Raw genomic sequence first — 22,652 nt, forward strand, 5'->3', positions numbered from 1 at the left:
TGGGAATTGAAGAACCTCCATACGGAGTTTGCTTTTATTGTGGCAAAGTTAGCGATTGGGCAAGAGACTGCCCTTTCCTCAACTGCTGACAGTATGCTGTACAAACTGGACAAGCAGAACACAAATGAAAGTGACTGCCTAACTTTGCCAAGACAAGGTAGGGAAGTCCTTCAAAATTCCTGCTTCATAGAAAAGCCTGCCAGGTATTCCAGGACTAGAGGCTGAAGATGCATGCTCCAACAATGCAGAGGAACCTTGGGTGACTGTCCAGGCAGCCAGCTGTTTCTGTCATTTCTGTAATTTTAGAAGATTCTTGCTCTGTACTTCCTGTTCACTCAGGTGATATTATATCCTCCTCAGGTCTTTGGTGGGGATGAAGACTAGATAGTTATAGCTACAGTTTTCCTTGCTACCAAACTCAGAAAAGAAACTCACAAAGAGGTGTAAAGTTTATAAGGTTGAGAGACATAAAAGATTAAGTTGTTTATCTAAGGAAATGTTTTAAGGTCTAAACAGATATTTTTAGAATGATATTACAAGTTATGATAAAAATGGTTTAGGTGTAAAACTTTAGACTCATCAAGATAGGAAAATAATTCCTCCAAATTTGACAAATACAAATGGACTGACATTGTAAATGTAATTCTTACTTGATAATTGATCCTATTGTATATAGTTTTACTATGTTTGAGTTAAAATGTTTCCTTGTTATTTAGACAAAAAGTGGAAATATTGCGGGCTATTTGTACACTGTGTGAAGACATATTGCTGTGATCAGTGTAGTAAGAACCTGAATGACCAATAGCTAGAGGCAGGAGGTGTAGGCGGGGCTTCTGAACAGAGAGAACTCTGGGAAGAAGAAAGGCAAAGTCACTAGCCAGACATGGAGAGGAAACAGGAGGTGCAAGTTGGAAGAGAGGCACCAAGCCCGTGACAGGATGCAGATTAATATAAATGGGTTAGTTAAGTTATTAGAGCTAGTTGAGCCAAGCCTAAGCTAAAGGCCAAAGTTCCATAACTACTAAAGTCTCCACATCATTATTTGAGTGCTGGCAGTCCTGACAGAAAAGCACTATACTAGCCAGTGGTTAAATATTATATTGCAGGTCTGATTTAATAAGCTGAAGCCTTAAAGAACTACTTCTTGCTTCTCTAGTCTTCCTTCAGATTCCAGGCCTGACTTTTGTTTGGGAAATAATCCTTCGGTATCCTTATAACTCAGAAAGACACTTCCTGGTTTGGGAAAAGAATGGACCTCCCGGGATGTGCCAGTTACTAATTTGTTTCAGGATTGAAACCAGGCCTGGAAGGACAGCAAGCATCTGAAACTGTCCAGGGGGAGGCCTGAGGGCCGGGCCATTCAGACTCACAGGAGAGAGGCAGCAGGCTGGAGGGAGCCGATCCAGAAGTTTTTCTCCTAGTCCATCTCACTGCATGCCATACCTCTGCCTGGGACCAGACAGATCCCCTCATTCCCTCAGCCCAGAGACTTTCTATTTCTCTTTTAAGAAGCTACACAAAAGTCACTTCTATTTTTTGATGAGTTCCAAAGGGTTTGACAGGTGCCATATATTACTCTGTGTTCCAACGTGTTCCTGCCACCTACCTGTGCCGAATCATCGGTTGTGTGGCAGGTTAGGGACATTGTGTCTTTTTAACTGGACTAGGGATTTCTTGGGCTCAGTTCCAAGTACATGTCTCAGGGCCTAGCAAAGACTCCATCAGTCAATAGTACACTGTTATTTGAATGAAGACTCTTGCCTTAAGAACCTGGTGTTGCTTTAAGATCAACCATCCATAGAGAAGTTGTTAATTAGACTGCTGGCTACCAATGACTTTATGAATATGTATTTGCATTATTTTCCTTAGGTATTTAAACAGATTGTTTTAAATTACTTAAATTTTAATTATTTTAAAAACCACAATCCTGTTCCAATCATGTTTCTGTAGGGTCCTCAAGGAGAGATGGCTTGTGCTACCTTGTGCTTCTTACCCTGTCCTCCAACAAGGAAAGTTGGGCAATCCCAGAAGCCAACTTGTGTGTGTGGGGGTGACAATGCAGATTAAGGTGAGAGAATCCCAAGAAAATAGAACTATGACCCGCTCTTCTCCCTGTCACCATCTTGGAATGTTGGGGATTTATTTTTTCCTGTGGAGAACTGCCCCCCTCATGTTACAGGCAAGCCTCATCATGTGTCTGTCAGTACCACTGTGAGCAGCTTTCCTCTGGGGGTCTTTCTACTAGTGATCAGGAGAGGACTTCCAGGGAGTGTATTTATCATAGGACCAGAGTCACTGAAAGACAGTCCTTTTTCAAACGTGAGCTATGGAGCATGTGATGAGCCGCTTATCATCCTCTGTAGAGGGGCAGAAGATGGGCAGGTTCATCTCGTAAAGGATCTGCTCCTGTCCTTACAGTGTAATTTCCCACACTTGTCCTGGAGTACAACAGTGTTGTATCATGGTGAAGTTTTTAGGTAAACATTTGTATTTTATTGATTTCAATTACATATAACTAAAATAAATGTTATATAGACGTGTGAGCCTGCTTGTAGGCATGCATATGTGTGTGTGCCTGTGGAAGCCAGAGGCGTCACATCACCCTGGACTTTGAGTTACAGGCAGTTATGAGCCAATGGATGTGCACGTTGGGAACAGAACTCGCGTTGTCTGGGAGAGTAGTACATGCTTTTTAAACACTGAGCCATGTTGTGGGATATTTGTACAGTGTGTGAAGACATATTGCTATGATTGGTGTAATAAAAGCTGAACAGCCAACAGATAGAGATTAGGTGGGTCTTCCGGGGGCAGAGAGGACTCTGGGAAGAAGAAAGGTGGAGCTATCAGCCAGAAGGACGGGGAAATAGGAGGTGCAAGATGAGAGACAGGTAACACCACGTGACAGAATGTAGATTAATATAATTTAAGTTATAAGAGCTAGTTGAGACAATCCTCAGCTAAAGGCCAAGATTTCATAATTAATAAGAAGTCTTCATTTCATTATTTGGGGCTGGTGGTGGAAAAGAAAGTCTGTCTACAGAGCCATCTCTCCAGACTCTGAGGATAAATTCCGATGGAAACTCCAATCCACTAAGCTCTCAAAGTGTTTGCCACCAAAGTATAGTCTTTAGTTGAGTTACTCAGCTACTAGATTCTTCCCTCAATTTACATCTTGCTTATATTGTCTGGTGTCTAACATAGGGAAAGAATATTTCCTGGGGAGAAAGCTAGACAACTCTGGAAATGGGAAACTATCTAGAAGTTTTAGAAATTTCCAAGAAGGGTCAAGGAGAAAAAGCAATTTAGTCAAGGATTTAGAAAAGATTAAATGCTGTTCTTCATTAAATGTAAGAACTTAGTCAAGAGATTGGCATTAGTCTGCAAGTGTTGACTTGTAGATGCATCAAATCTAAGAAATATGACCGTCAAAGTCCTTATGAGTAGGCTTGTTCTGAGAGTCTTTCTACCCGTGATTGGCAGAGAATGTCCATTGAATCCATTTGTCCTATGAAAGGCAACCCTGACTCAAGCCAAGGGTGCACACTTGGTCTTATTCCTGTCCTCAGAGACACAAGAGAAAGCCTGATTTCTGGGAAGCATCCTCTAATTCTTCTCTTGTGAGTTTCCCTCTTCAGTCCAGTACAATGTGTTATGAGAAGTCTTTTCCTTTGAGAGAAGCCTTCCCGCCAGCTTGGTTCCAGAGCCGCGTCAGTCCCAAATAAACACACAGGAGGCTATATTCATTATGAAGCTGTTGGCCTTGCTTGTTTCTTACTGGCTAGCTCTGACTTATGTAATTACCCCATAATTGTTAATCTAAGTATTTCTCTTACCGGAGAATAGTTCCGGGCTTCCTACCCTCATGGTGTTACATCTCGAACGTTCTGTGTTTCTTCTTCCCAGAATCCTCCTGGACTCCTAGCCCCACCTATCTAGATTCCTATTGGCCAGCAGTAATTTATTAACATATACACAGGACTTCCCCAACAACAATGTATTGGGTAAGCCCATCAGGCAGTAACTGTTCCTATATGGGAGGGAGACCCTTCATGGCTCTATGCTAGAAGGGACTTTGCTTATGAGGCTTTCCCACATCACTATACTCCTCTGTATTTTTAATTGATTCATTTCCATCGGGTATTTTGAATAAAAGTGTATCCCCCTCTTCCATCATGGTGAACACACAGAATTACATTTATAAAAAAAAATTAGCTTTACATCAACATCTATTAACAGCAAAACTATGGCCAAAGCTATTGATCAAATTCCACTTAAAAAGAGGGTATTAAGTAAATTAGTTGAGCTGATTAAAAACACCTTCATCAAAGAAGAACATTGGTGCCAACAATATTAAGAGTTGAATTATCGATTTTGCTTTTTATGAAAACAGAATATAGTCCATTAGCAGGGAAGAAAAAAATGATCCTTCCTCCTTCACTTTGGGCACAGTAAGGGGAGTGAGTGATCTGCTGGGGATGGGGAAAGAAGGACCGGGAAGGGAAGGGCATAAAGGCAGAAAGGAGACCCTGAGGTCAGATGCCCAGAGGAGGGCGCGGTCCAGTTGGGCAGCAGGACCACCTACATCCGCGGCTGCTAAGAGCGCACACTGGGGCGCTCCCGCTCCCGGCCGCCAGAGGGCGCAGCCCGAGCCGGCGTGGCGCCGGGAAGGAGGAGGGGAGCGGGAGAAGGGTCAGGCGCGCAGGGCGTCCGCGCAGCTCGGCTCCGGGAAGGGCGCGCAGCCTCCGCCGCCGGGATGCGACCGCCCGCGCTGCTGGCACTGCTGAGCTGCTCTGCGGGTAAGTAGTGCGCGGCCCGGGCGCGGCTTAGGGAGGGAGCCCGGGGTTGCTGGCCGCCCCCGCGCAGTTCCGGCTGCCGCCCGCCCCGTCCCGCCCCGTCCCGGTCGCAGCGCCCTCTGGCGGCGCCACCCCTGGCCCGCGCCCTCTCCATCTCCGCCTTCTTCCGCCGGGGCAGGCGGGCGGGTGGGGAGGGCGCGGCAGGGTCGGGAGCCTGCTCCGCGCAACTGCTAGAAACTTTGCAAGAGGCCGCGCCGTGCCCGCCCTTGCCCGCTGCCCGCGCTTCCCGCCGTGCACACCCCGCGCCCCACTATGTGCACCCCGCCCTGTGCGGCCCCAACGCCCCGCAGTGTGCACCGAACGTCCCTCCGAGTGCATCCCGCGCCCCACCGTATCTACCTCGTGCCCCACCGCCTGCGTGCCACGGCCCGCCGTGGGCACTCTGCGCCCCACTGTGTGCACCCCATGCGTCCCGCGGTGCGCACCCCGTACTCCTCACCTTGAGCACCCCCTGCTCCCCACAACTGTTCACTCGTGTATGCTGGTGTGCACCGCATCCCCCTAGCTGTTAACCCCTACGCCCCATTTTATGCACATCCCGCGCCCCGCCGTGCAAATCCCGAGTCCCTCCGTGTTCGGCCACTCCCATCCATGTGTATCCCCCACCCCGCCTCACGGTGCATACCCCAATCCCTCTCTCTGTGCGTCCTACTTTCCACCTTGTTCACCCCCTGCGTCCGGTCCTAGTTCCTCCGGCTGGGCACAGCCCGCGTCCGGCCATGGGTATCCCCTTCCCATGCTCAACCGTATGCACCCTGGATGCCCTGCTGTGCATGACCTGTGTCCCACTGTGTGCCTCCCAAGTCTCCAGTCATGCCCTCTCTGTCCTGCCTTGAGTACCTTGTGCGCCCCACAGTGAGTCTTTTGTGACCCCACCCAGCCTTACACAACCTTCAGCCCTTAGCACACCCTGTGCGCCACGGTGCCCCCTGTGATCCTTGGGGTCCCCCATCCTGTATCCTTATCCCGTGCAATTTCCCGGGCCCCCTCCCCCCTCCCCAGGATCCTACAAACTTGACCAGCCTTCTTCCTAAAGCGGTTGGGCTAGGAGAGGGAGGGGGACCAGGGGTGCCCTGCTGAGCCTTGGGGCCTATGAGAGGATTCCCTGCGAAAATCAGAGAACTGGTCTCAGGCAGTCCCCGGTTTTCCTGAAGGTGGTTCCTCCCCGTTAGCTAAGATGATGTGAGAAAAAGTTAAAAAGTCACCGTGAATGACTTTTTATGATATTTGTTCAAGTTTGAAAGCACGGGAAAAAGACTTTTTTCAGCTTGTCGTTATAATCCTGTCTCTGACCCTGACTTACCTGTGTTTCCTGTTTCTGAAAAGGCAGAATTTCAGATTTTTAGAAATGGCAGAATAGTGCAGTTTAAGGGAAGACTTAGCTCACAGAGCCTTGACAGCTCGTTTTTATTTGGATTTATGCTTTCCAAATAGGGACTTTTTTTGTTTTGCTCTGAATACCCCTGGCATTTCTTCAGGTGCTCACTAAGTGTGAGAAAATTGAGCTAGATTAGCTCGTAATTAATTGTTCACTCACATGATTAATTTGGCAACACTGAATTTAAAATGTTAGGGCACCTTGGACCCAGAAAGTGGCAATTGATCATGGGGAATTTGGCCAGAGCTCATTGGTGGATGAGAGCCCTGTGGAGCCCTGGGAGAGGAACAGGCAGGAGTGTGGGAAACTGGGTGACCAGGCTGCCTCCATTGCCACATTGCCTGGAGGGTTTGCAGTTAACCAAATGGGTGGGTGGTAGCTGAAATTAGCATTCTATTTGTAGCATTGCATTTAATAATAATATTTGTATATCACAGATGCAGCGTATAGACTGAAAGCTACATTAGTTATTTCTGTGTCTACTTTTTAATGCCCTTAAGGGGATATTTGATTTTGTAATATAGCAAAGGACATTCAGAATGAACTAAAATGTCAACACATTTTTAGAGATGCCTCCGAACCTCACGAAGTCTTTAGATAAGCACAATAAATGAGACATAAAATTCCTTAAAAGGTTCCTGTGAGAGGCTGGAGAGATGGCTCGGTGGTTATGAGCACCGGCTGGTCTTCCAGAGGGTTCAGTTCCCAGGACCCAGCACATGGCAGCTCACAACCATCTGTACCTCCAGTTCCTGGGATTCTGATGCCCTCTTCTGACCTCCATGGGTACCACACACACATGTGGTACACATCCAGACTACACACACACACACAAATTATTCATATACATGTAATAAAAATAAACTAACCTTAAAAAATCCAAGTCCCTGTGAGAATCCTGGGTTGTGTGAAGTGACTTCAGGAGTAAGGGTGCTTTCTTTCTTTCAGGCTACGTGTTTATTGTTCTATACTTTGATATAAGGGGGAGAGACAACAAAACGTCTAAAGATGTGACCCCCACTTAGGATTCTATTGGGAGACATGAGCTCTGAGTCATTGAATAATTCTGATGGTTTAGAAGTGCCCTATATTCCACTCCCTACCCCCCCTTTTTTTTTTTGTTTTTTTTGAGACAGGGTTTCTCAGTGTAACAGCTCCGGATGTCCTGGAACTCTCTGTAGACCAGGCTGTCCTCGAACCCACACAGATCTACCTGCCTCTGCCCCCTGAGTGCTAGGGTTAAAGTGTGAACCACCACCACCAGGTTTACACACAGCCATTTAGGAGTGGCCACACAGTGTCTGACTGGGCAGTTTCCTCACACACTAGCACGTTTATTTCTTCTTTTTTGAGGAGAGTCAATATAGAAATTTTATTTTAAACCTTTGTGTATGCAGACAGAATTCATGGCGGATCCAGTTCTAGTGTCTGGAATGAGTTCCAGAGTGAGATTTACAGACTCTTGGCTACCATTCATTAGCTGCATGGCTTTGAACCTTCATTGTTTTATACAGAACTCAAGGTTTGGACTTGATAGGCCCCTGGAAATTTTGCTGTGGTACACAGTTTTAACATACTGAATCCATCATAGAAAAGACTGTCAGCTACCTTGTAGCTTTTGGCTCTTCTTTTCCTAGCCAGGCTTATTTGGATTATATGGGGTTTAAAAGGATGGGTGGAGGGGTATGGGTGATGTCATCAGGAGATATTTCTCAGTGGCTCTTGCAATTTGGGGTGACCAAGGCTATATCTGTGAGGATTACGGGGATGCCCATTTAAAGTGTTTGGTGCAGCCACGATATAGATCTTTTAAGGCTTGTCTCATCGTCCTTCTGGTTGGGTTGAGTGGATCGGATGGCTGGAGCTCTGAAGGTCACATTTTGGCCATGAGATTACCTTGAAAATGGAAAGCAAGGAGAGGGAAGGAAACAGCCTGGGTACGAGGTGGATTCAGAGAGCCACGCCAGCCCCGTCTGTCACCTGCTTGCAGCCTTGTATTGCAGGAGATTACATGCAGCCAAACTCAATCTTAATTGATACCTCTGTGGAGAAGATGATTTGAACCAATGGTGAAATAATAGCTATTAGCTTTATCTTTCCCATCCCTGTCTGTTTTCTGAGTGAGCCAAGATTGTATTTCTTAGCACCTGCCAAATTGGGTTGAATTTTTTTTTCTTCTGAGCCAAGTCTTGTTCAGATTCTTTTCATTATGGTGAGTCAGAAATTTGAAGACAGAAAGAGTCAAACCTAACTCTGAGTTCTTTTGTGTGTGGGCTTTTTTCCCCTCGTTTTTCTTGCTTTATTGTGTTTTTTAAATTTTTTTTTATTTTGCAAATTCCCCTTTTGTTTCTTAAGCCACTTGTAGATATCCCTGGCAGTGCTTTTAATTCTCCAGATAGATTTGTTATCATTTGGGACCCACCCCCAGCAAGTTTGCATAATCTACTTGGTCATGGACTTGACCCTGTAGCTCAGTCAAACCCTGTAATACTATGACTTCAATGCTCTTCCCCAAGTCCCCAAGGAAACCACATACAGTGGAGGAACATCTTTGAATTGCTAAATGGAGTTGATTTTCAAAATCATTAAAAAGACCAATAAGCAGAAAGACTATTTGGAGTTTCATTATTCAAAGGTAAATTTTGAGGACCTACTGTGCCTTGGGTACTGAGATATCCCAGGAACAAGACTGAGCTAGCCCCACTCTTGTGTCAATGGCTGTGTAGGAAGGAAAGTAACAATCAGTAATTAAACCAGAAACTAACTGCTGCCTTCTAAGTTCAGGTCACTTTGAAAACATACCTCAGGGAGGTCTTTGACTTCTGTCTGTTCTGGTGTGGCTACTGGCAACAGATTAACAGTTCCTCATGTTGTGGTGCCCACCCCTCCCCCCATAACATTATTTTCGTTGCTGCTTCATAACTGTAATTTGCTACTGTTATGGATCATAATGTAAATATCCGTGTTTTCTGATGCTCTTAGGTGATGCCTGTGAAAGGGTCTTTTGACCCTCGGGGGAAGGGGGAGCGGTGACGGCCCACAGGTTGAGAATGGCTGTTAAGAAGCATCCTACAAGGCACAGGACAGCTCTGCCCTGCCCTCACTTTAGTTATTGGGCTCCAAATGTCGATAGTGTTGAGGTTTGAGAAACCTTTAGATCAAGGAAGGCTTCCTGGAGGAAGTGGTGGCACTGTAAGCTCAACCCTGAAGGGGAAGGAGAAATCAGGTAATTGGAAGGCAGAAGCAAGCATACCAGTGGGAAGGAAGGGGGTGAAGAATTCAAGTAGAGAAAGAACAGCAGGCTAGAGAGTTTAAGAAAAGAGGAGGCAAGACATTCGGGCCTGCTTATCAGGTTGCAGCCTCCTGGGTGGCCTGGTTGAAGGTCTGTGCATGACTTGACTGCCACCTAATGAAGCTTGTTCTGGCTGTCCTGAGAGACAGGGACTAGAGGGATTCATGAGGACATGGGGGTATAGTACTCAGAGAGCAGCATAATGCCGCATGAATATGAAGATGCCATAATGAAACGCGTTACTTCATATGGTAATTCTTAAGCCTATTTGAAAAGAATGAGAGGAGCTTCCAGACGCCATGACTGATTGGAGTAGTGGGCCCAGAGAGGATTGGGGTAAGAATGAGTCATCTTTTCATTTCCTGTTTTGTCTTTTTCACCTGGAGACCAAATGCCAGGGTCTTCAGACTGGTGAAGATGGCTCAATGGTTAAGAGAACTTGCTGCTCTTCCAGAGGACTAGGGTGTGGCTCCCAGCGTTCATGTCAGTAACCCCAGTCATTAGGATTTGATGTTCTCTTCTGGCCTCTTCAGGCATCTGCATGCTGCATGCATGTGCATGCGCACACACACACACACACACACACTCTCTCTCTCTCTCTCTCTCTCTCTCTCTCTCTCTCTCTCTCTCTCTCTCTCTCTCTCTCTCTCTCTCTCATTTAAAAAAATCCCCAGGGTCTTTGTGTAAGGTAGACATGTGCTCTACCACTGAGCTCACCCATTCTCTGAAATACCGATTTCTGAAAGAAACTGTCCAGAAGAGAGTATCTGGTTCTGATGTAGGCACTTAAAGGAGGGCCAGAAATAAAGGATTTTTAAAATTGTGGTTAAATATACACAATAGAAAATCTACTATGTAGAAGTTGAGGTATATGGTTCTGTGGGTTACGTAACTTGACTTTAATTTGAGGGGGTAGGGAGGTGGGGGTGATGAGTTCTGGACAAGTTGCATTTAGGGTACATGTAAATTGTTCGGGTTTTAGGTGTGATGAACAGTTAGAAATTTGGGTCAGAGCAGGGAAGTGGCGGTGCACATTTTTAATCCCAGCACTCTGGAGGCAGAGGCAAGCAGATCTCTGGGAGTTCCAGGGTAGCCTTCTCTACAAAGTGAGTTCCAGGACAGCCAGGGCTGTTACACAGAGAAACCCTATCTTGAAACAAACAAACAACAACAACAACAATAAACAAAGAATTTTGCTTTAGGAGCTCAGGAGCTCACCTACTGAGCAGGAACTGGGGTTGTTTTTGTAGGTGGCATTCTGAGCAGTTTTATTGTTTTGTTTTTTACTTTTTTTCTTTCTTTTTTTTTTTTTTTTTTTTTTTTAGGAAGAAAGGCTTGACAAAGTCACTCATTTATGCTTTGCTACAAATGTGTGCATACTGGAGACATTTTGACTTTTGGGGGAGAATGCTGTCTTTGTACATATGAAACTGTGCATTTGGGAAAAAGAGGAGCAGTCTTATTAGAGAAGATTTGCATATATCAGATATGACAGCACTGTTTTCTCTGAGGGGGGTGACTTATCTGCAGTTCTAATAGAATATGCTGGGAAAGCGAAAAGGTGATCTATTGCTGTTTGCGCTATTGCTTGCTGTGAGGAGCTCAAGGCTTCTCGTACTTTATGTTGAATTTATCTTCTGCCGATCCTTGAGGGTGGTTATGCACGAGTTTGTGTATCGTTTATGGAATGAAGGGAAGGATTCGAAAAGGACAAGGTCATTATGGAGATAGCCCATGTGGTTCCTTTAAGTTCTTGGGTAGCTAGCTAGCTGTTTGTCCCCATGCATGCTAGGCTTTAGTGTACATGACAGTCATTTCAACATTCCCAAATGCCTAAATTTGCTAAATTGTAGATTCCAGGTAACTATGATGTAGCAATGTACACGAGGCTGGACTGAAGAGAAGACGTTAGCTCTCAGCTCTGGAAGCTGAACATTGGTGGCGGATGGTAGGATGCGGCAGGAATGCATGCAGGCATGTAGGGAAGAGGCCTGTTTCATTACAACCCAGATCCAGTACCTAGAGGCCTAGGCCACTACTGAGTGAGGAGTAGTTACCCCTTCTTATGTGAGTGCCTCATGGCTGACCCCACCAGTTTTCAGAGCTTATATACCAGCAACCGTACACACTAGTAGTTTTATGTCAACTTGACACAAACAAAGTCATTTGGGAGGAGGGAGCTTCAGTTGAGAAATGCCCCCACCGGATGGGCCAGTGAGCAAGGCTGTGGGGCATTTTCTTGATGGGTGATGGATGTGGGAGAGTTCAGATCATTGTGGGTGGTATCACCCAGAGGAGGGATACTGAGCCACACCAAGTATTCAGGGAAGTGAGGTTGTATGATACTTTATGAGAGAGAGAGAGAGAGAGAGAGAGAGAGAGAGAGAGAGAGAGAGAGAGAGAGAGAGAGAGAGAGAGGTCACTAACATGAGAAGCCGAGAACTGAAGTCAGCACTCTGCCCGTCTCCGACCTCGACCTCAAGCCCAAGAGAGCCTGACCTCTCCTTCCTTGACCTTTATCTCTGCTTCTCCCCATGTGCTGTTTGGGCGTGGTCAATGCTGCGGTGCATAACATCTCTACCTGCGTCACTCTGGGCACTGTAAGAAAGCAGGTTGAGCAAGCCATGAGGAACAAGCCAGGAAGCAGTGTCCCTCCCTCCATGGTCTCCACATCAGTTCCCGTCCCTAGGTTCCTGCCTTGGCTTCCCTGGTGGATGGACCACAAGCTGGAAGCCTAAACAAGCCCTCTCCTTCCCGGGTTGCTTTTGGTCATGGTGTTTTTAACAGAGCAGTAGAAACTTAACTAGACAGCAGGTAAACCTCCAGTGTATTACCCTTTGAGGCCAACCTTCTCTGAACCTCCTTCCAGGGAGGTGGCTTTTTGAGCTCTCTTTCAAATGAGACTTGTAATGTGTATTTTTAACAAGGGGTCCAGGTTACCTGTGTGCACAGCGGGCGTGGGAACTCTTTCTGGTGCACCCTAGGCTCGGGTACCATTACTGGGTGATTTTCATGAGCATCTGTAAAATGTAGATGTCTCTGAACTGCCCTGCCTTGAAGACGAGCTGTGTAATTTTTACAGAACAGACCCCCAGCGTGCATCTGTCAAGGATATTTCTCTACTTAGGAAAGGAAGTAGAAATCCCCAGAACTTAGACCATGAAGTCTTTCACTGGTTCCAGCATGAAGTCCTAGCTTACTTTCTATTGTCATGATAAACACCATGACCAAAAGCCACTTGGGGAACAGAGGGTTTGGCTCGAAGGTTATTGTCCGTTATGAAGGCAGTCAGGGCAGGAACTGAAGCAGAAGCCACGGAGGATGCTGTTTACAGACTGGCTGGCGGCGGCTTGCCCATGTTCTTATACAGCCCAGGATCACCTGCCCATGGGTGCCCCGGCAACCAAGTGGGTTGGGCCCTCCTACATCAGTCATTCATTAATCAAGGAAATGCCCCACAAGCTGATCTGATGGGGGTATTTTCTAAATTGAATTCCCCTCTTTCCAGATGACTCCAGCTTGTGTCAAGTAGACGAAAATCTACCCAGCATATATAATTTGACAGATTTTCATGTCCTTCTGGGGGGATCCTCATGATTTTAAAAAGAACTAGAGCAGGTAGTTGTTCTAGTAAAGACTTTTAGAGCAAACAAGGGGAAGTCTGTAGGCTTAGAGGGTCGCAGAGCATGAACAGCATGAATTCAGCGGTGCTGGTAGGACTTCCGTGATCTGCTTTTTCTAGCACTGGATAAGCTGCCCAACAGTTAATCGTCCATTGTGTTTTTATATAGTAAGCCTGGCAGTTATCACTTAACAATATGATTGCAACTGAAAGGGGTTTACAAAGAGCTGATTTCCTTGTGTCTGAATATTTGCCTTGTGTTCCGCTTCAGTGTGTTTTTGGAGAGGCCGTGTGAGCAGGGATTTTGGGGACTCTGTTCCAGACCATGGAATGGCCTTATAAAGATAGTTTTGAATCTCTTTTCCAAACCATTGGAGTTGAAATTTTTCTTTTTCCATCTTGAGTGACTTCTTTAATCAAGATGTAAATCAGAGAAGCAAATTCTCTTTCTTTGTAAATGTGTGTGTTTATTCCCATTTCTGTCCCATGTGCTGTTCTTGTAAATATAATCATCTTCCAGCCCACAGGGTCTCTGGGCCATGCTGTCTTTCAGCCTTGAATTACGCTACTTTTTATAGTCAGCCAAGCAGTGCCAGGGGCTCAGGTCTCCTCTACGAAGGCTCCTTTCTCTTGTCAACTTGAAGGACACAAATCCATTAAAGAAGTCTTTAAAATTTTCTCCTAAAGGGTGCTAGAGAGGTGGCTCAGTGGTTAAGAGCGCTTACTGCTCTTGCAGAGGACCTGAGTTCAAGTCCCAGTGTCCAGAGTCCCACAATTGTCTGTAACATCAACTCAAGTTTTTAAAAAAATATATATTTCATTTTTAAATTTAAATTAGAAACAAGGTTGCTTCACATGTCAATTCCAGGTCCCTCTCCCTTTCCCTCCTCTCCTCCCGTGCCCTCCCACCAACCCCCCCAAATATCCCCTCATTTCCCCAGGGAGGGTGAGGCCCCCTATGGGGGTGTCTATAGTCTGTCATTTCATCCAGGGCAGGGCCTAGACCCTCCCCCAAGAGTCCAGGGTAAGAGTACATCTCTCATTGTTGGATGGGAGCTTAAAGTCCATTTGTATACCTGGGATAAAAACTGATCTACTACCCAAGGCTCAATAGATTACCTAGGCCTCCTCACTGACACCCACATTCAGGGGGTCTTGATCAGTCCCATGCTAGATTCCCAGCCCCATATTGCATTTCCTTCCTCAAGATCCTCAAAATGCTTCCCACCCAAGGGGAAAACTGGGTTCTTAAGGAACCCCTTCATTATACTCATCTACCCCATGCCTTCCTGGTATTCCCGCTAACACCTTCACTCATCCCAATCATTGACCATTACTCTATCAACTCTACCCTCCCAGGTTTGCCCATCCCAATCTTCCTCCCAGGGGTCTCTGCCTTTGCCTCTCCCCTCCAGCTAACACCCAGTCACCCCCTTCCCGGTGTGTCCACCTCAGTCACTCACACTCAAGTTCCTAACACGGTCCCTGAATAGGTGATTTTCCCCCGTCACCAGGTGTCCCCAACACAGGTACTCCCCCTTACCAGTCACCCCCCTCACACTTTTGTTTCAGCTGTTGTTACCCCTTCCCTGAGGTGTCCTAACCCTTGTCACACCCTCCCTCAGGTGTCCCTGCCCAGCCTCTCTCCTACACTGCATGTGATGCCTTGGGTGTTCAGGCTCTAGGCACACTGGTTTGTATGGTGCAGTGTGTGAGAAGTCTGTTTCCAGGCCTCCTTGGCATCTCACTGGGAACCCTCTGTGCATGAAATCTAGGGGTGCAGAGAGCCAACTCCAAGCTTCTTGACTGTTGACAGACTGACTCCTCTGGTAGGGAGCATCCATCTTCAGCATAACACAGCAGGGGCAGACAGGGTTCTTATCTGTTCAACAAATGAGTTCGAGTGAGTGAGGTTGAAAAAGATGGCTGCTGTCACCTGCAACACGCTGCACACACCCCAAAGCCTTTGTCAAACATCACATCTTCAGTCCCTCATGGGTCAGTTCTGTGGTAGCCCCAGTGTGAATTGATAGACCCTTCACCCTTTGGGTTGACAGTACAGACTGCAACTGCTTCTCAGTGTGTCATCAATGGCTGGGAGGGATGTGATTGTTCTGGAAGGATGTGGAGGGCTTATCCTTGGGGCCTATGGCCTGTCTCTGGACCGAGTCTGCAGAACCATGGGCATTGCTCACGGAATAGGTTCCTTCAAAGCATTCATTAGAAACCAGCAAACTGGCCTAGGGCTGTGGTCCTGTAGTGGAAGGCTCCCTCCTGGGACCTGCAGTGAAATTCAGAAAGCTGGGGTGGGGGGGTGGGGCAGCCCCTGGTGGCCAGAGCTGCCAGGGGAAAGGAAATGTTTAGTAAGTAGGTCACAGAACAGAAAGCAAGCAAGCAAGCCCCAAGGCTTCCTTCCCACAGGGCTTTAGGAAGAAAGAAAGCCCCAAGGTTTCCTTCCCACAGGGCTTTAGGAAACAACAGCAGCAACAACAACAACTAAACAAAACATGTTGGTGACTGTATCCGATGCTATGCCTCCCCCCCTGCTTTTGTGCAGGACTTGGAACCATCTGACAGACAGATGGATAGCCTGCATTGTCTTGATCAGCAGTATGCCCTCCATTGTTGCCTGAGCTTTTGGTTTGTGTTGTTTTGGAGACAGGGTCTATGTAGCCCAAGCTAACCTTGAACTCATGACCTTCCTGCCTCTGTCTCCTGAGGGCTGGGATTACAGGTGTTTACCACCATGTTTAGCTTACCCAAGATTCTCTCTGTGCCAGGCTGGGCCCTAAGGGGCAGAGCGTGTTAGTGTTTTCTGTGGTTTTCAGTTTTGTTTGGTTTGTCTGATGGATGTTTCTGGAAGACTCTGGGAATTAGGAAGCTCAAGTGAGTTCCCTGCATGGAGGCATCATCGTCTTCCATCCCCTTACAGGAACAGGCAAGCCAGGAGATGTGTACCACAGGCATTGCAGTTAACTCCTTAGGGTCCTTAAGCACCCAGGCTTCATCTAGCCCGTAAAACTGCATCCCAGGCTCCTTGTGAAATCCCGATTTATCTTTCCGCTATAGGTGTGCTCACACATTCGTTGGCTTGAATTATTTAAAGTTATCGTGAAAAAGGCCTGATTTCTATTGCCTGCCCGGATTTGCACTTTAAATATAGTCCCCTGTCTCAGTTCACCAGAGTTCGTGTTGAAAAGAGAAAATGACTCTTAAACAGCAGTTTGGCACATAAAAAACATGGTTTGTTTACCTTGGGATATTTCTGCAACTCCACATTAAGGCACTAAAGCCAAATTTTTGGAAATGTTTTCTCTTGCCAAACCTAGGGATCGGCGTGAAAGGAGACAGTGAGCATTGAGCCCCTGTGGCCATTCCTGGGTGCCCCTTTGGCTGGGGGGTTGTGAACTGGAGACGGGACCCTCTTGTCTCCTTCACTCACCTCCTTCGCCCTCTTACGCTCCCCCCCCTCGGAAGTTGCCAGACCTTAATATTAAACTCAGAATGCAGTCAACCATGAACATTAAAAATACAGGACCTCTCGTGTAGACACAAAGCCTGGACGGCAACTTCAGGAACTCCGTGGAGATGTGGCACATTCCGCGTGCAGGGCTCAGACTCCGTCATTTTACACTGCGAATTATTCAGCCTCTGTTTATATTTACATTTCATATATTCTGCTTGCTCCTCTGATTAGCATACCCCAAATCTGCAGTGCGTCAAAATGCTGAAATTAAAAAAAAAAAAAAAGAAAAACAAAAGCAGTGGCCTGTCTCCTCCCACTTTGTGAAAATGAAAATCTTGGTTCTATTAATATGGAGACCTACTTTAAGACAAAGAGTTTAAGACCTTCACACTTTAGCTATTGAGAAATTGTCTTTGCTTTGGTAATACCAGGTTAATATTTATTAGGATTGCTGAAGTAAATGGACATTTTTAAAAAACCTTATTTATTCCGTTTTTTTTTTTTTTACTCTTTTAACCCATTTACACCAAGAAACCTGGATTTTGTTGGGGGGGGGGAATTCTGCAAATGACTCATCATTTTGTGCTTTGATTTGCCTATAAAATACATTTGGTGCCTTCACGATTTTGTTTGTTCGGTTTAGATTATAGAAAAATGTCAGGACAAGGGAGGAGTGGAAAGCAATGGCCATACGGTGTCGCTTTAAGTATTATGTCATCTCTGCTGTGGAAAGAAAGAGATTTTAATTTCACAGTAGAGTGATGGAGACGGTGACATGCTTTTTATTTTTGAAGGATTTTAAAAAAGTCTAGGTCCGTGTGTTTTGGGATAGAGACAGAAGTGAACACTCAGCCGTCTCTGCAGGAAGGCCTGGCGTCTCCGTCTCCGTCTCCGTAGGCAGGATCTGTGGGGCGTGCTTGGCTTATTGGCGGTGTGTCCCCTGATGTGTGACTCTCATTGCAACAGTGACACTGGCAAAGATTAGCGGCTGTTAAAGGGGAGGCTCAGCACTGGGGCCTCCTAGAACCAGGGTAGAAAAGAGGCCCTCCCTCAGTCTGCTGTCTCTTCTGAAGCAGGCGACACCACCCCACAAGTCATAGCCCACCGGCTTTGCAGACAAGTCAAATGAAAGAAAATTCCAGGTATTAGATGGTGCCTCCGGACCTCTTAAATGAGAAAGTTACTTTATTTAATAATAGGCAATGATAATCAAGATGGTCTAGGTTCGAAATAAGAACTGATTCCGGTAGAGGGGAGCTCTCCCCACCCCCCAGTGCTGGGGATTGGGTTTAGTTGTGTGTGTAGTGTCTGCAGAGGCCAGAAGAGGGTGTTGGATCACCCTGGAACTGTAGCTCACATGATTTTGAGCTGCCAAGTTGCCAAGTGGGTGCTGGGAATTGAACCTGGGTTCTCTGCAAGAGCAGCTAGTGCTCTTAACTGCTAAGCCATCTCTCCACCTCTCCTGCACCATCCTCTCTCTCTCTCTCTCTCTCTCTCTCTCTCTCTCTCTCTGTCTGTCTCTCTTTCTCTGTCTCTCTCTCTCCATCCATCTATCACCTATCTATTCATTTATCCATCCAGACTCTCCCTATGTAGTCCTGGTTGGCCTAGAACTCACTATATAGATCATACTGACCTTATCTTTCAGACATCCACTGTACTCTTCCCCTTGAATGCTGAGATTAAAGGTGTATGCCATCACATCCCCCCAAAGGACAATTTAAAATAAACTGCTGTAGCCTGACCACAGTTTCTCTAGTCTATTAGTTCTCAGCATTGATTTTCCAGAGTCCTGTGGTGCCAGCTGATGTTAACATGTGACCATGCATGATGTTTCTTGGTTTCTTTACTGGTATTAGAGGTTAAACCCGTAACCTCGCACATGCCAAGCACATGCTCTCCCACTAGGCTGGTTGCCCAGCATCTAAATTTACTATATAATTCTGGTTTTGATATCTCCTTGAGGGTTGAATGAACTAATTAATTAAAATATTTGATTTTCTTTTAACTATGTGTATATGTTTGTGTCTGTGTGTGGATTTATGCAGGTGTGTGTTCAGGTGCCAGTGGGGACCCGAAGAGGGCACCAGATCCCTTGAAGCTCGAGGAATGGGTGGTTGTGAGCCACCTGACGTGGGTGCTGGCAATCATGTCCTCTTTAAGAACAGTAAATGCTCTTACCTGGTGAGCCATCTCTCCAGTCTCCTCCTTGAGTGTTTTTCAATGTGAAAATCTCTTGGGAGCAAATGAAATAAGATAAACCCAAAATATTAAGTACCCAGAAACAGGACTTAAATGGTATTTGTGTTAAATCTCTGTTCTACTAATGATGTGTGCCTTGGTGTGTCTGTGTGTGTGTATGTGTGTGTGTGTCTCTGTCCGTCTGTCTGTCTGTCCATCTGTCTGTGGCTTGAATAAAATGCTCCTGATAGTCTCAGCCTGTAGGTGTCGCTGTTTGAGAGGCTTATGAGGTGTGGCCTTGTTGGGGAGGTGTGTCATTAGAGGTAGGCTTTCAGAATCTTTAGTCTCTCACCCTTTGCACTCACGGTCTACCTGTGCTTGTGGTTCATAACGTGAGTCTTCAGATTCCTGTTCCAGCCACTACACATATTGATTCTCTATGATGGACTCTTCCCCACCCCTGCAGTCATAAGCCCCAAACAAACCCATCTATAAGTTGCAGTTGTCATGGAGTTTTATCAGAGCATTAGTAGAGTGACTGACACTGTGTGGTGGTGTGTGTGTGTGTGTGCAGGTGCATGTATGTGTGCAAAGCATGAAAACATAGATCATATCATGGTGAAAATAATTCGGGGGTGGGCAATGAACTCTCTTCTACCGGATCAGATAGGTGCTGCCTGTGAGGAGACCCCACAGCCACAGCCAACAATGAAGACATTCACTCATGCGGAGCTACTTTTGTGTGCTGTTCGTATCTTAGTCAATAAAATTATGTTATTATGTTGCTGTCTGTGTGGTCCCCAAATATGCATTTCCAGTTGGTGCTGAGTTCTCTAATGAACGGTTGGGCCGAGTGGGGGAGGGCTGAGGCGGCTGTACCGTTTAGGCAGTCACAGGACCTTGTAAGCCATCTTAGCTTATCTAAATTCCACACACTGAGGTCCCTTTGGCTCGTGCTTTAGTTTCAACCCTGCCTTTTGAAATGTCATTCTGGAAATGGAGACGATTAAACTGTGTTAGTCATTTACTTTTTAGCGTGACCATGTCTTAGATGATTTCCTGTGAACAAATGTTAATGGGTAATGCGAGCCAGTGGATGTCTGGGGATGTAGTGGGGAGGGGAGGGGCTAGACAGAGGGACCTGAGTGTGACTGTGTTGTCTCCTGCTTGTACAGTGGCATTCCCCAAGGACCCTCCCGTGATGCTTCTTAAACTACATTATTGTCTTGGTGTCCTAGAACACTCTATGCCACGTGCCTGCCCTGGCACAGTGCCCACCTCCTCTGGGAATCCTGCCTGGAGGACTTGAACCCCCTCCCTGCACTGCTCTCCTTTAACTCCTTAGGAGAAACTCATTATACAGTTCATGGTTGTTTTGTTTCCACCCTTCCTGACTTTTTGGCTTAGCATTTTGCTTCATATTTCCAGTGCTGTGTTGTATTGTTGTTGTTATTATTTTTAATGCTCAGCCTAAGTGTGCCTCTAAGGAGATCTTTGCCTATTTATGACTCGCACTGAAAATGTTCAATCATCCTGAATGGAGGATGATTTTAATTCCTTCAGTCTCCTGCCCTGGAATGTCAGTACGATGCTGCATATTCTCCCAGTGGCTTGTGAACAGCAGCATCTACGATATTAGCCCCGCAGCCCCAAACAACAAATGCACCCCAAAGATAGTTGTGTTGCTTTGACAGGAAAGATGAGGGTAGGAATTTGTACTACCAGCCCTGCCTTCTCAGGAATTTTCTTCAGCTAAGAAGGTATCTAAATCAAATTTTTTTGGTTGTTTATAAAGATTTTAATTGCTCTGCCTTTTCCCCCCCTGCTTGGTAGCCTAGGTGAGCTCATTGATGTTACGGTGATGAGTGCTCTAGGTATAAAATAAAGAAAACCAATAATATGTTTTTGTGGCAATGTGGCTGTTTAAAAAAATGAGCAAAATATATCTTGTTAAAATATTGCTCCCTTATTTTAAACGGAATTGTTGAATGTGAGAATGAACCCAGACTGCTAATTTTAATGTATACATGTTTCTCTTTTTCTTCCTAGCTTTTGCTTTGGTGTCTGAAGAGAAAAAAGAAAAGGTGAAGCCTTCCCAGGTACTAATTATAGCAATCCATTCTGACCACTTCTGCAGCATTCTTTTAGGTTTAATGAGAAATGTAAAGATTTTTATCCTTAGCAGTTAACATGTTTTTTTGCTGTTGTGTGAATTGAGATATTGTTCCGTGTCTGTTTCTGTATGTATATGTGTGTGTTCAGTATCTGCCTCTCTCTCTCTCTCTCTCTCTCTCTCTCTCTCTCTGTGTGTGTGTATGTGTGGTCTATGTGTGGGGGCATGTACATGTGTGTGTTTGGGTGTATGCCCCATATATGTACGGGTGGAGGCCAGCAGTGGATGCCAGGTATCCAGCTCTATGTCTCTCCACTTTATTCCTTTGAGACAGAGTCTCTCCCTGATCCTGGAGCTAGGCTAGCAACCAGAAAATTCCAGCAATCCTTCTATCTCTACCCCCTTGACAGTCTAAGTTAAAGGTGCACATACCCACACCTGGGGATTTGAACTCAGGTCTTCATGCTTGTGCTGAGAGCACTCTTACCCACTGAGCCATCTTCTTCAGCCCTACCCACCTTCATTGGCCTGGGATCTGTCTGTCTCTGCCTTCCCAGTTCTGGGATTACAACAGGTGCCGCCAGACCTGGCTTTTTTTATGTGGGTGTTGAAGACTGAATTCAGGTTCCCATGCTTGTGTGACAAGGGCTTTGCCAACGAACTATGGCTCTGGCTATCAATATGGATTTTGAAGTACTAAGAGCAACCTGTGAATAAATTTGATTGTTTTTGTTATGTGTGGCACATGTGTGTTGTATGCATGCTCACATGTGTGTTCCTCCATCACTCTCCACATGTATATTGAGGCAGGGTCTTTTACTGGACCCAGGGTTCACCTTTTCAGCTAGTCTGGGGAAGTTTTATCTTTTCCTCCCCACGCTGTACCCCCAGCTTTTATGGTCTCTGGGCATCTGTCTCTGCGAGCTCCATGCTTATACTTTATCCAGTGAGCCATGTTCTCGGCCCCAGACTTGTATCAGACACAATGATATAATAGTTCGAACAGACATACTAGTTTCAGTCATTTTAGGAAAAAGTGTTTTGATACAGAGATAGATCTCTGAGAAGCCCTACTTGGGTAGCTTTGTTTTGTCAGGTGTCAGGGTATCCTACCCTTGGCTCCATCTTACGGTCTGTGAGAGGATTCTCATGGGGGTGAGGAAAGTCCAAAACCTGGTTACTGTTGCTTTGAAGATGGAGCCTTGGGGGGAAAACATCCTGAGGACCAGATGAAGGACTCCACAGGCGGCCAAGCTGGCGAATTCCTCAGACACTCAGAACCCAAAGCTGGGCTCAGGGGCTGGGTAGAGTGGGTCACACTTTTGATCACTGATGATGTTGGAGAACTTTATCACCACACACACATACACACACACACACACACACACACACACACACACACACACACACACACACAAGCACCCACTTTAGCTTTGCATGGGGTCAGTTTAACAGGGGAACAGGAAACAATATTTAAAAACCATGACTCATTTTTGTTCTGTTAATCAAGACTTCACTAAGTTGATACTTTACTCCACAATTGGTGTAAGGTCTTTTGAAGACAATGTTTCTTTGATCAACAGAGCATTATCTAACTGCCATGGGATCCTCCAAAGAGGGAAGCAATGCTAAGCATTTCTGACCGTGTTAGGACTCTTTAGGTCTAGTAAAAGCATTTGAACACATTTTATTTAATTTGATCTTTCTCATTGACGCTGGTATTGCTAAGCACAAAATAGATATTCCC

The 22,652-nt window shown here is 45.9% G+C and overlaps 1 protein-coding gene across 1 annotated transcript in view; it reads left to right on the forward strand.

Moving 5' to 3' along the window:
• Nucleotides 1-4,646: 4,646 nt before the first annotated feature.
• B3glct (beta 3-glucosyltransferase) overlaps nt 4,647-22,652 on the forward strand; it is an 83,106-nt gene continuing 65,100 nt past the window's right edge. Inside the window, exons 1-2 of the mRNA XM_040751413.1 lie at nt 4,647-4,796; nt 20,842-20,891. Of these exons, the coding sequence (XP_040607347.1) occupies nt 4,754-4,796; nt 20,842-20,891 (93 nt within the window). The 5' untranslated portion in view covers nt 4,647-4,753. The remainder of the gene's footprint in view (nt 4,797-20,841; nt 20,892-22,652) is intronic.

This window comes from Mesocricetus auratus, unplaced genomic scaffold (genome assembly GCF_017639785.1).
Source record: "Mesocricetus auratus isolate SY011 unplaced genomic scaffold, BCM_Maur_2.0 Super-Scaffold_100008, whole genome shotgun sequence".
Taxonomy (NCBI): domain Eukaryota; kingdom Metazoa; phylum Chordata; class Mammalia; order Rodentia; family Cricetidae; genus Mesocricetus; species Mesocricetus auratus.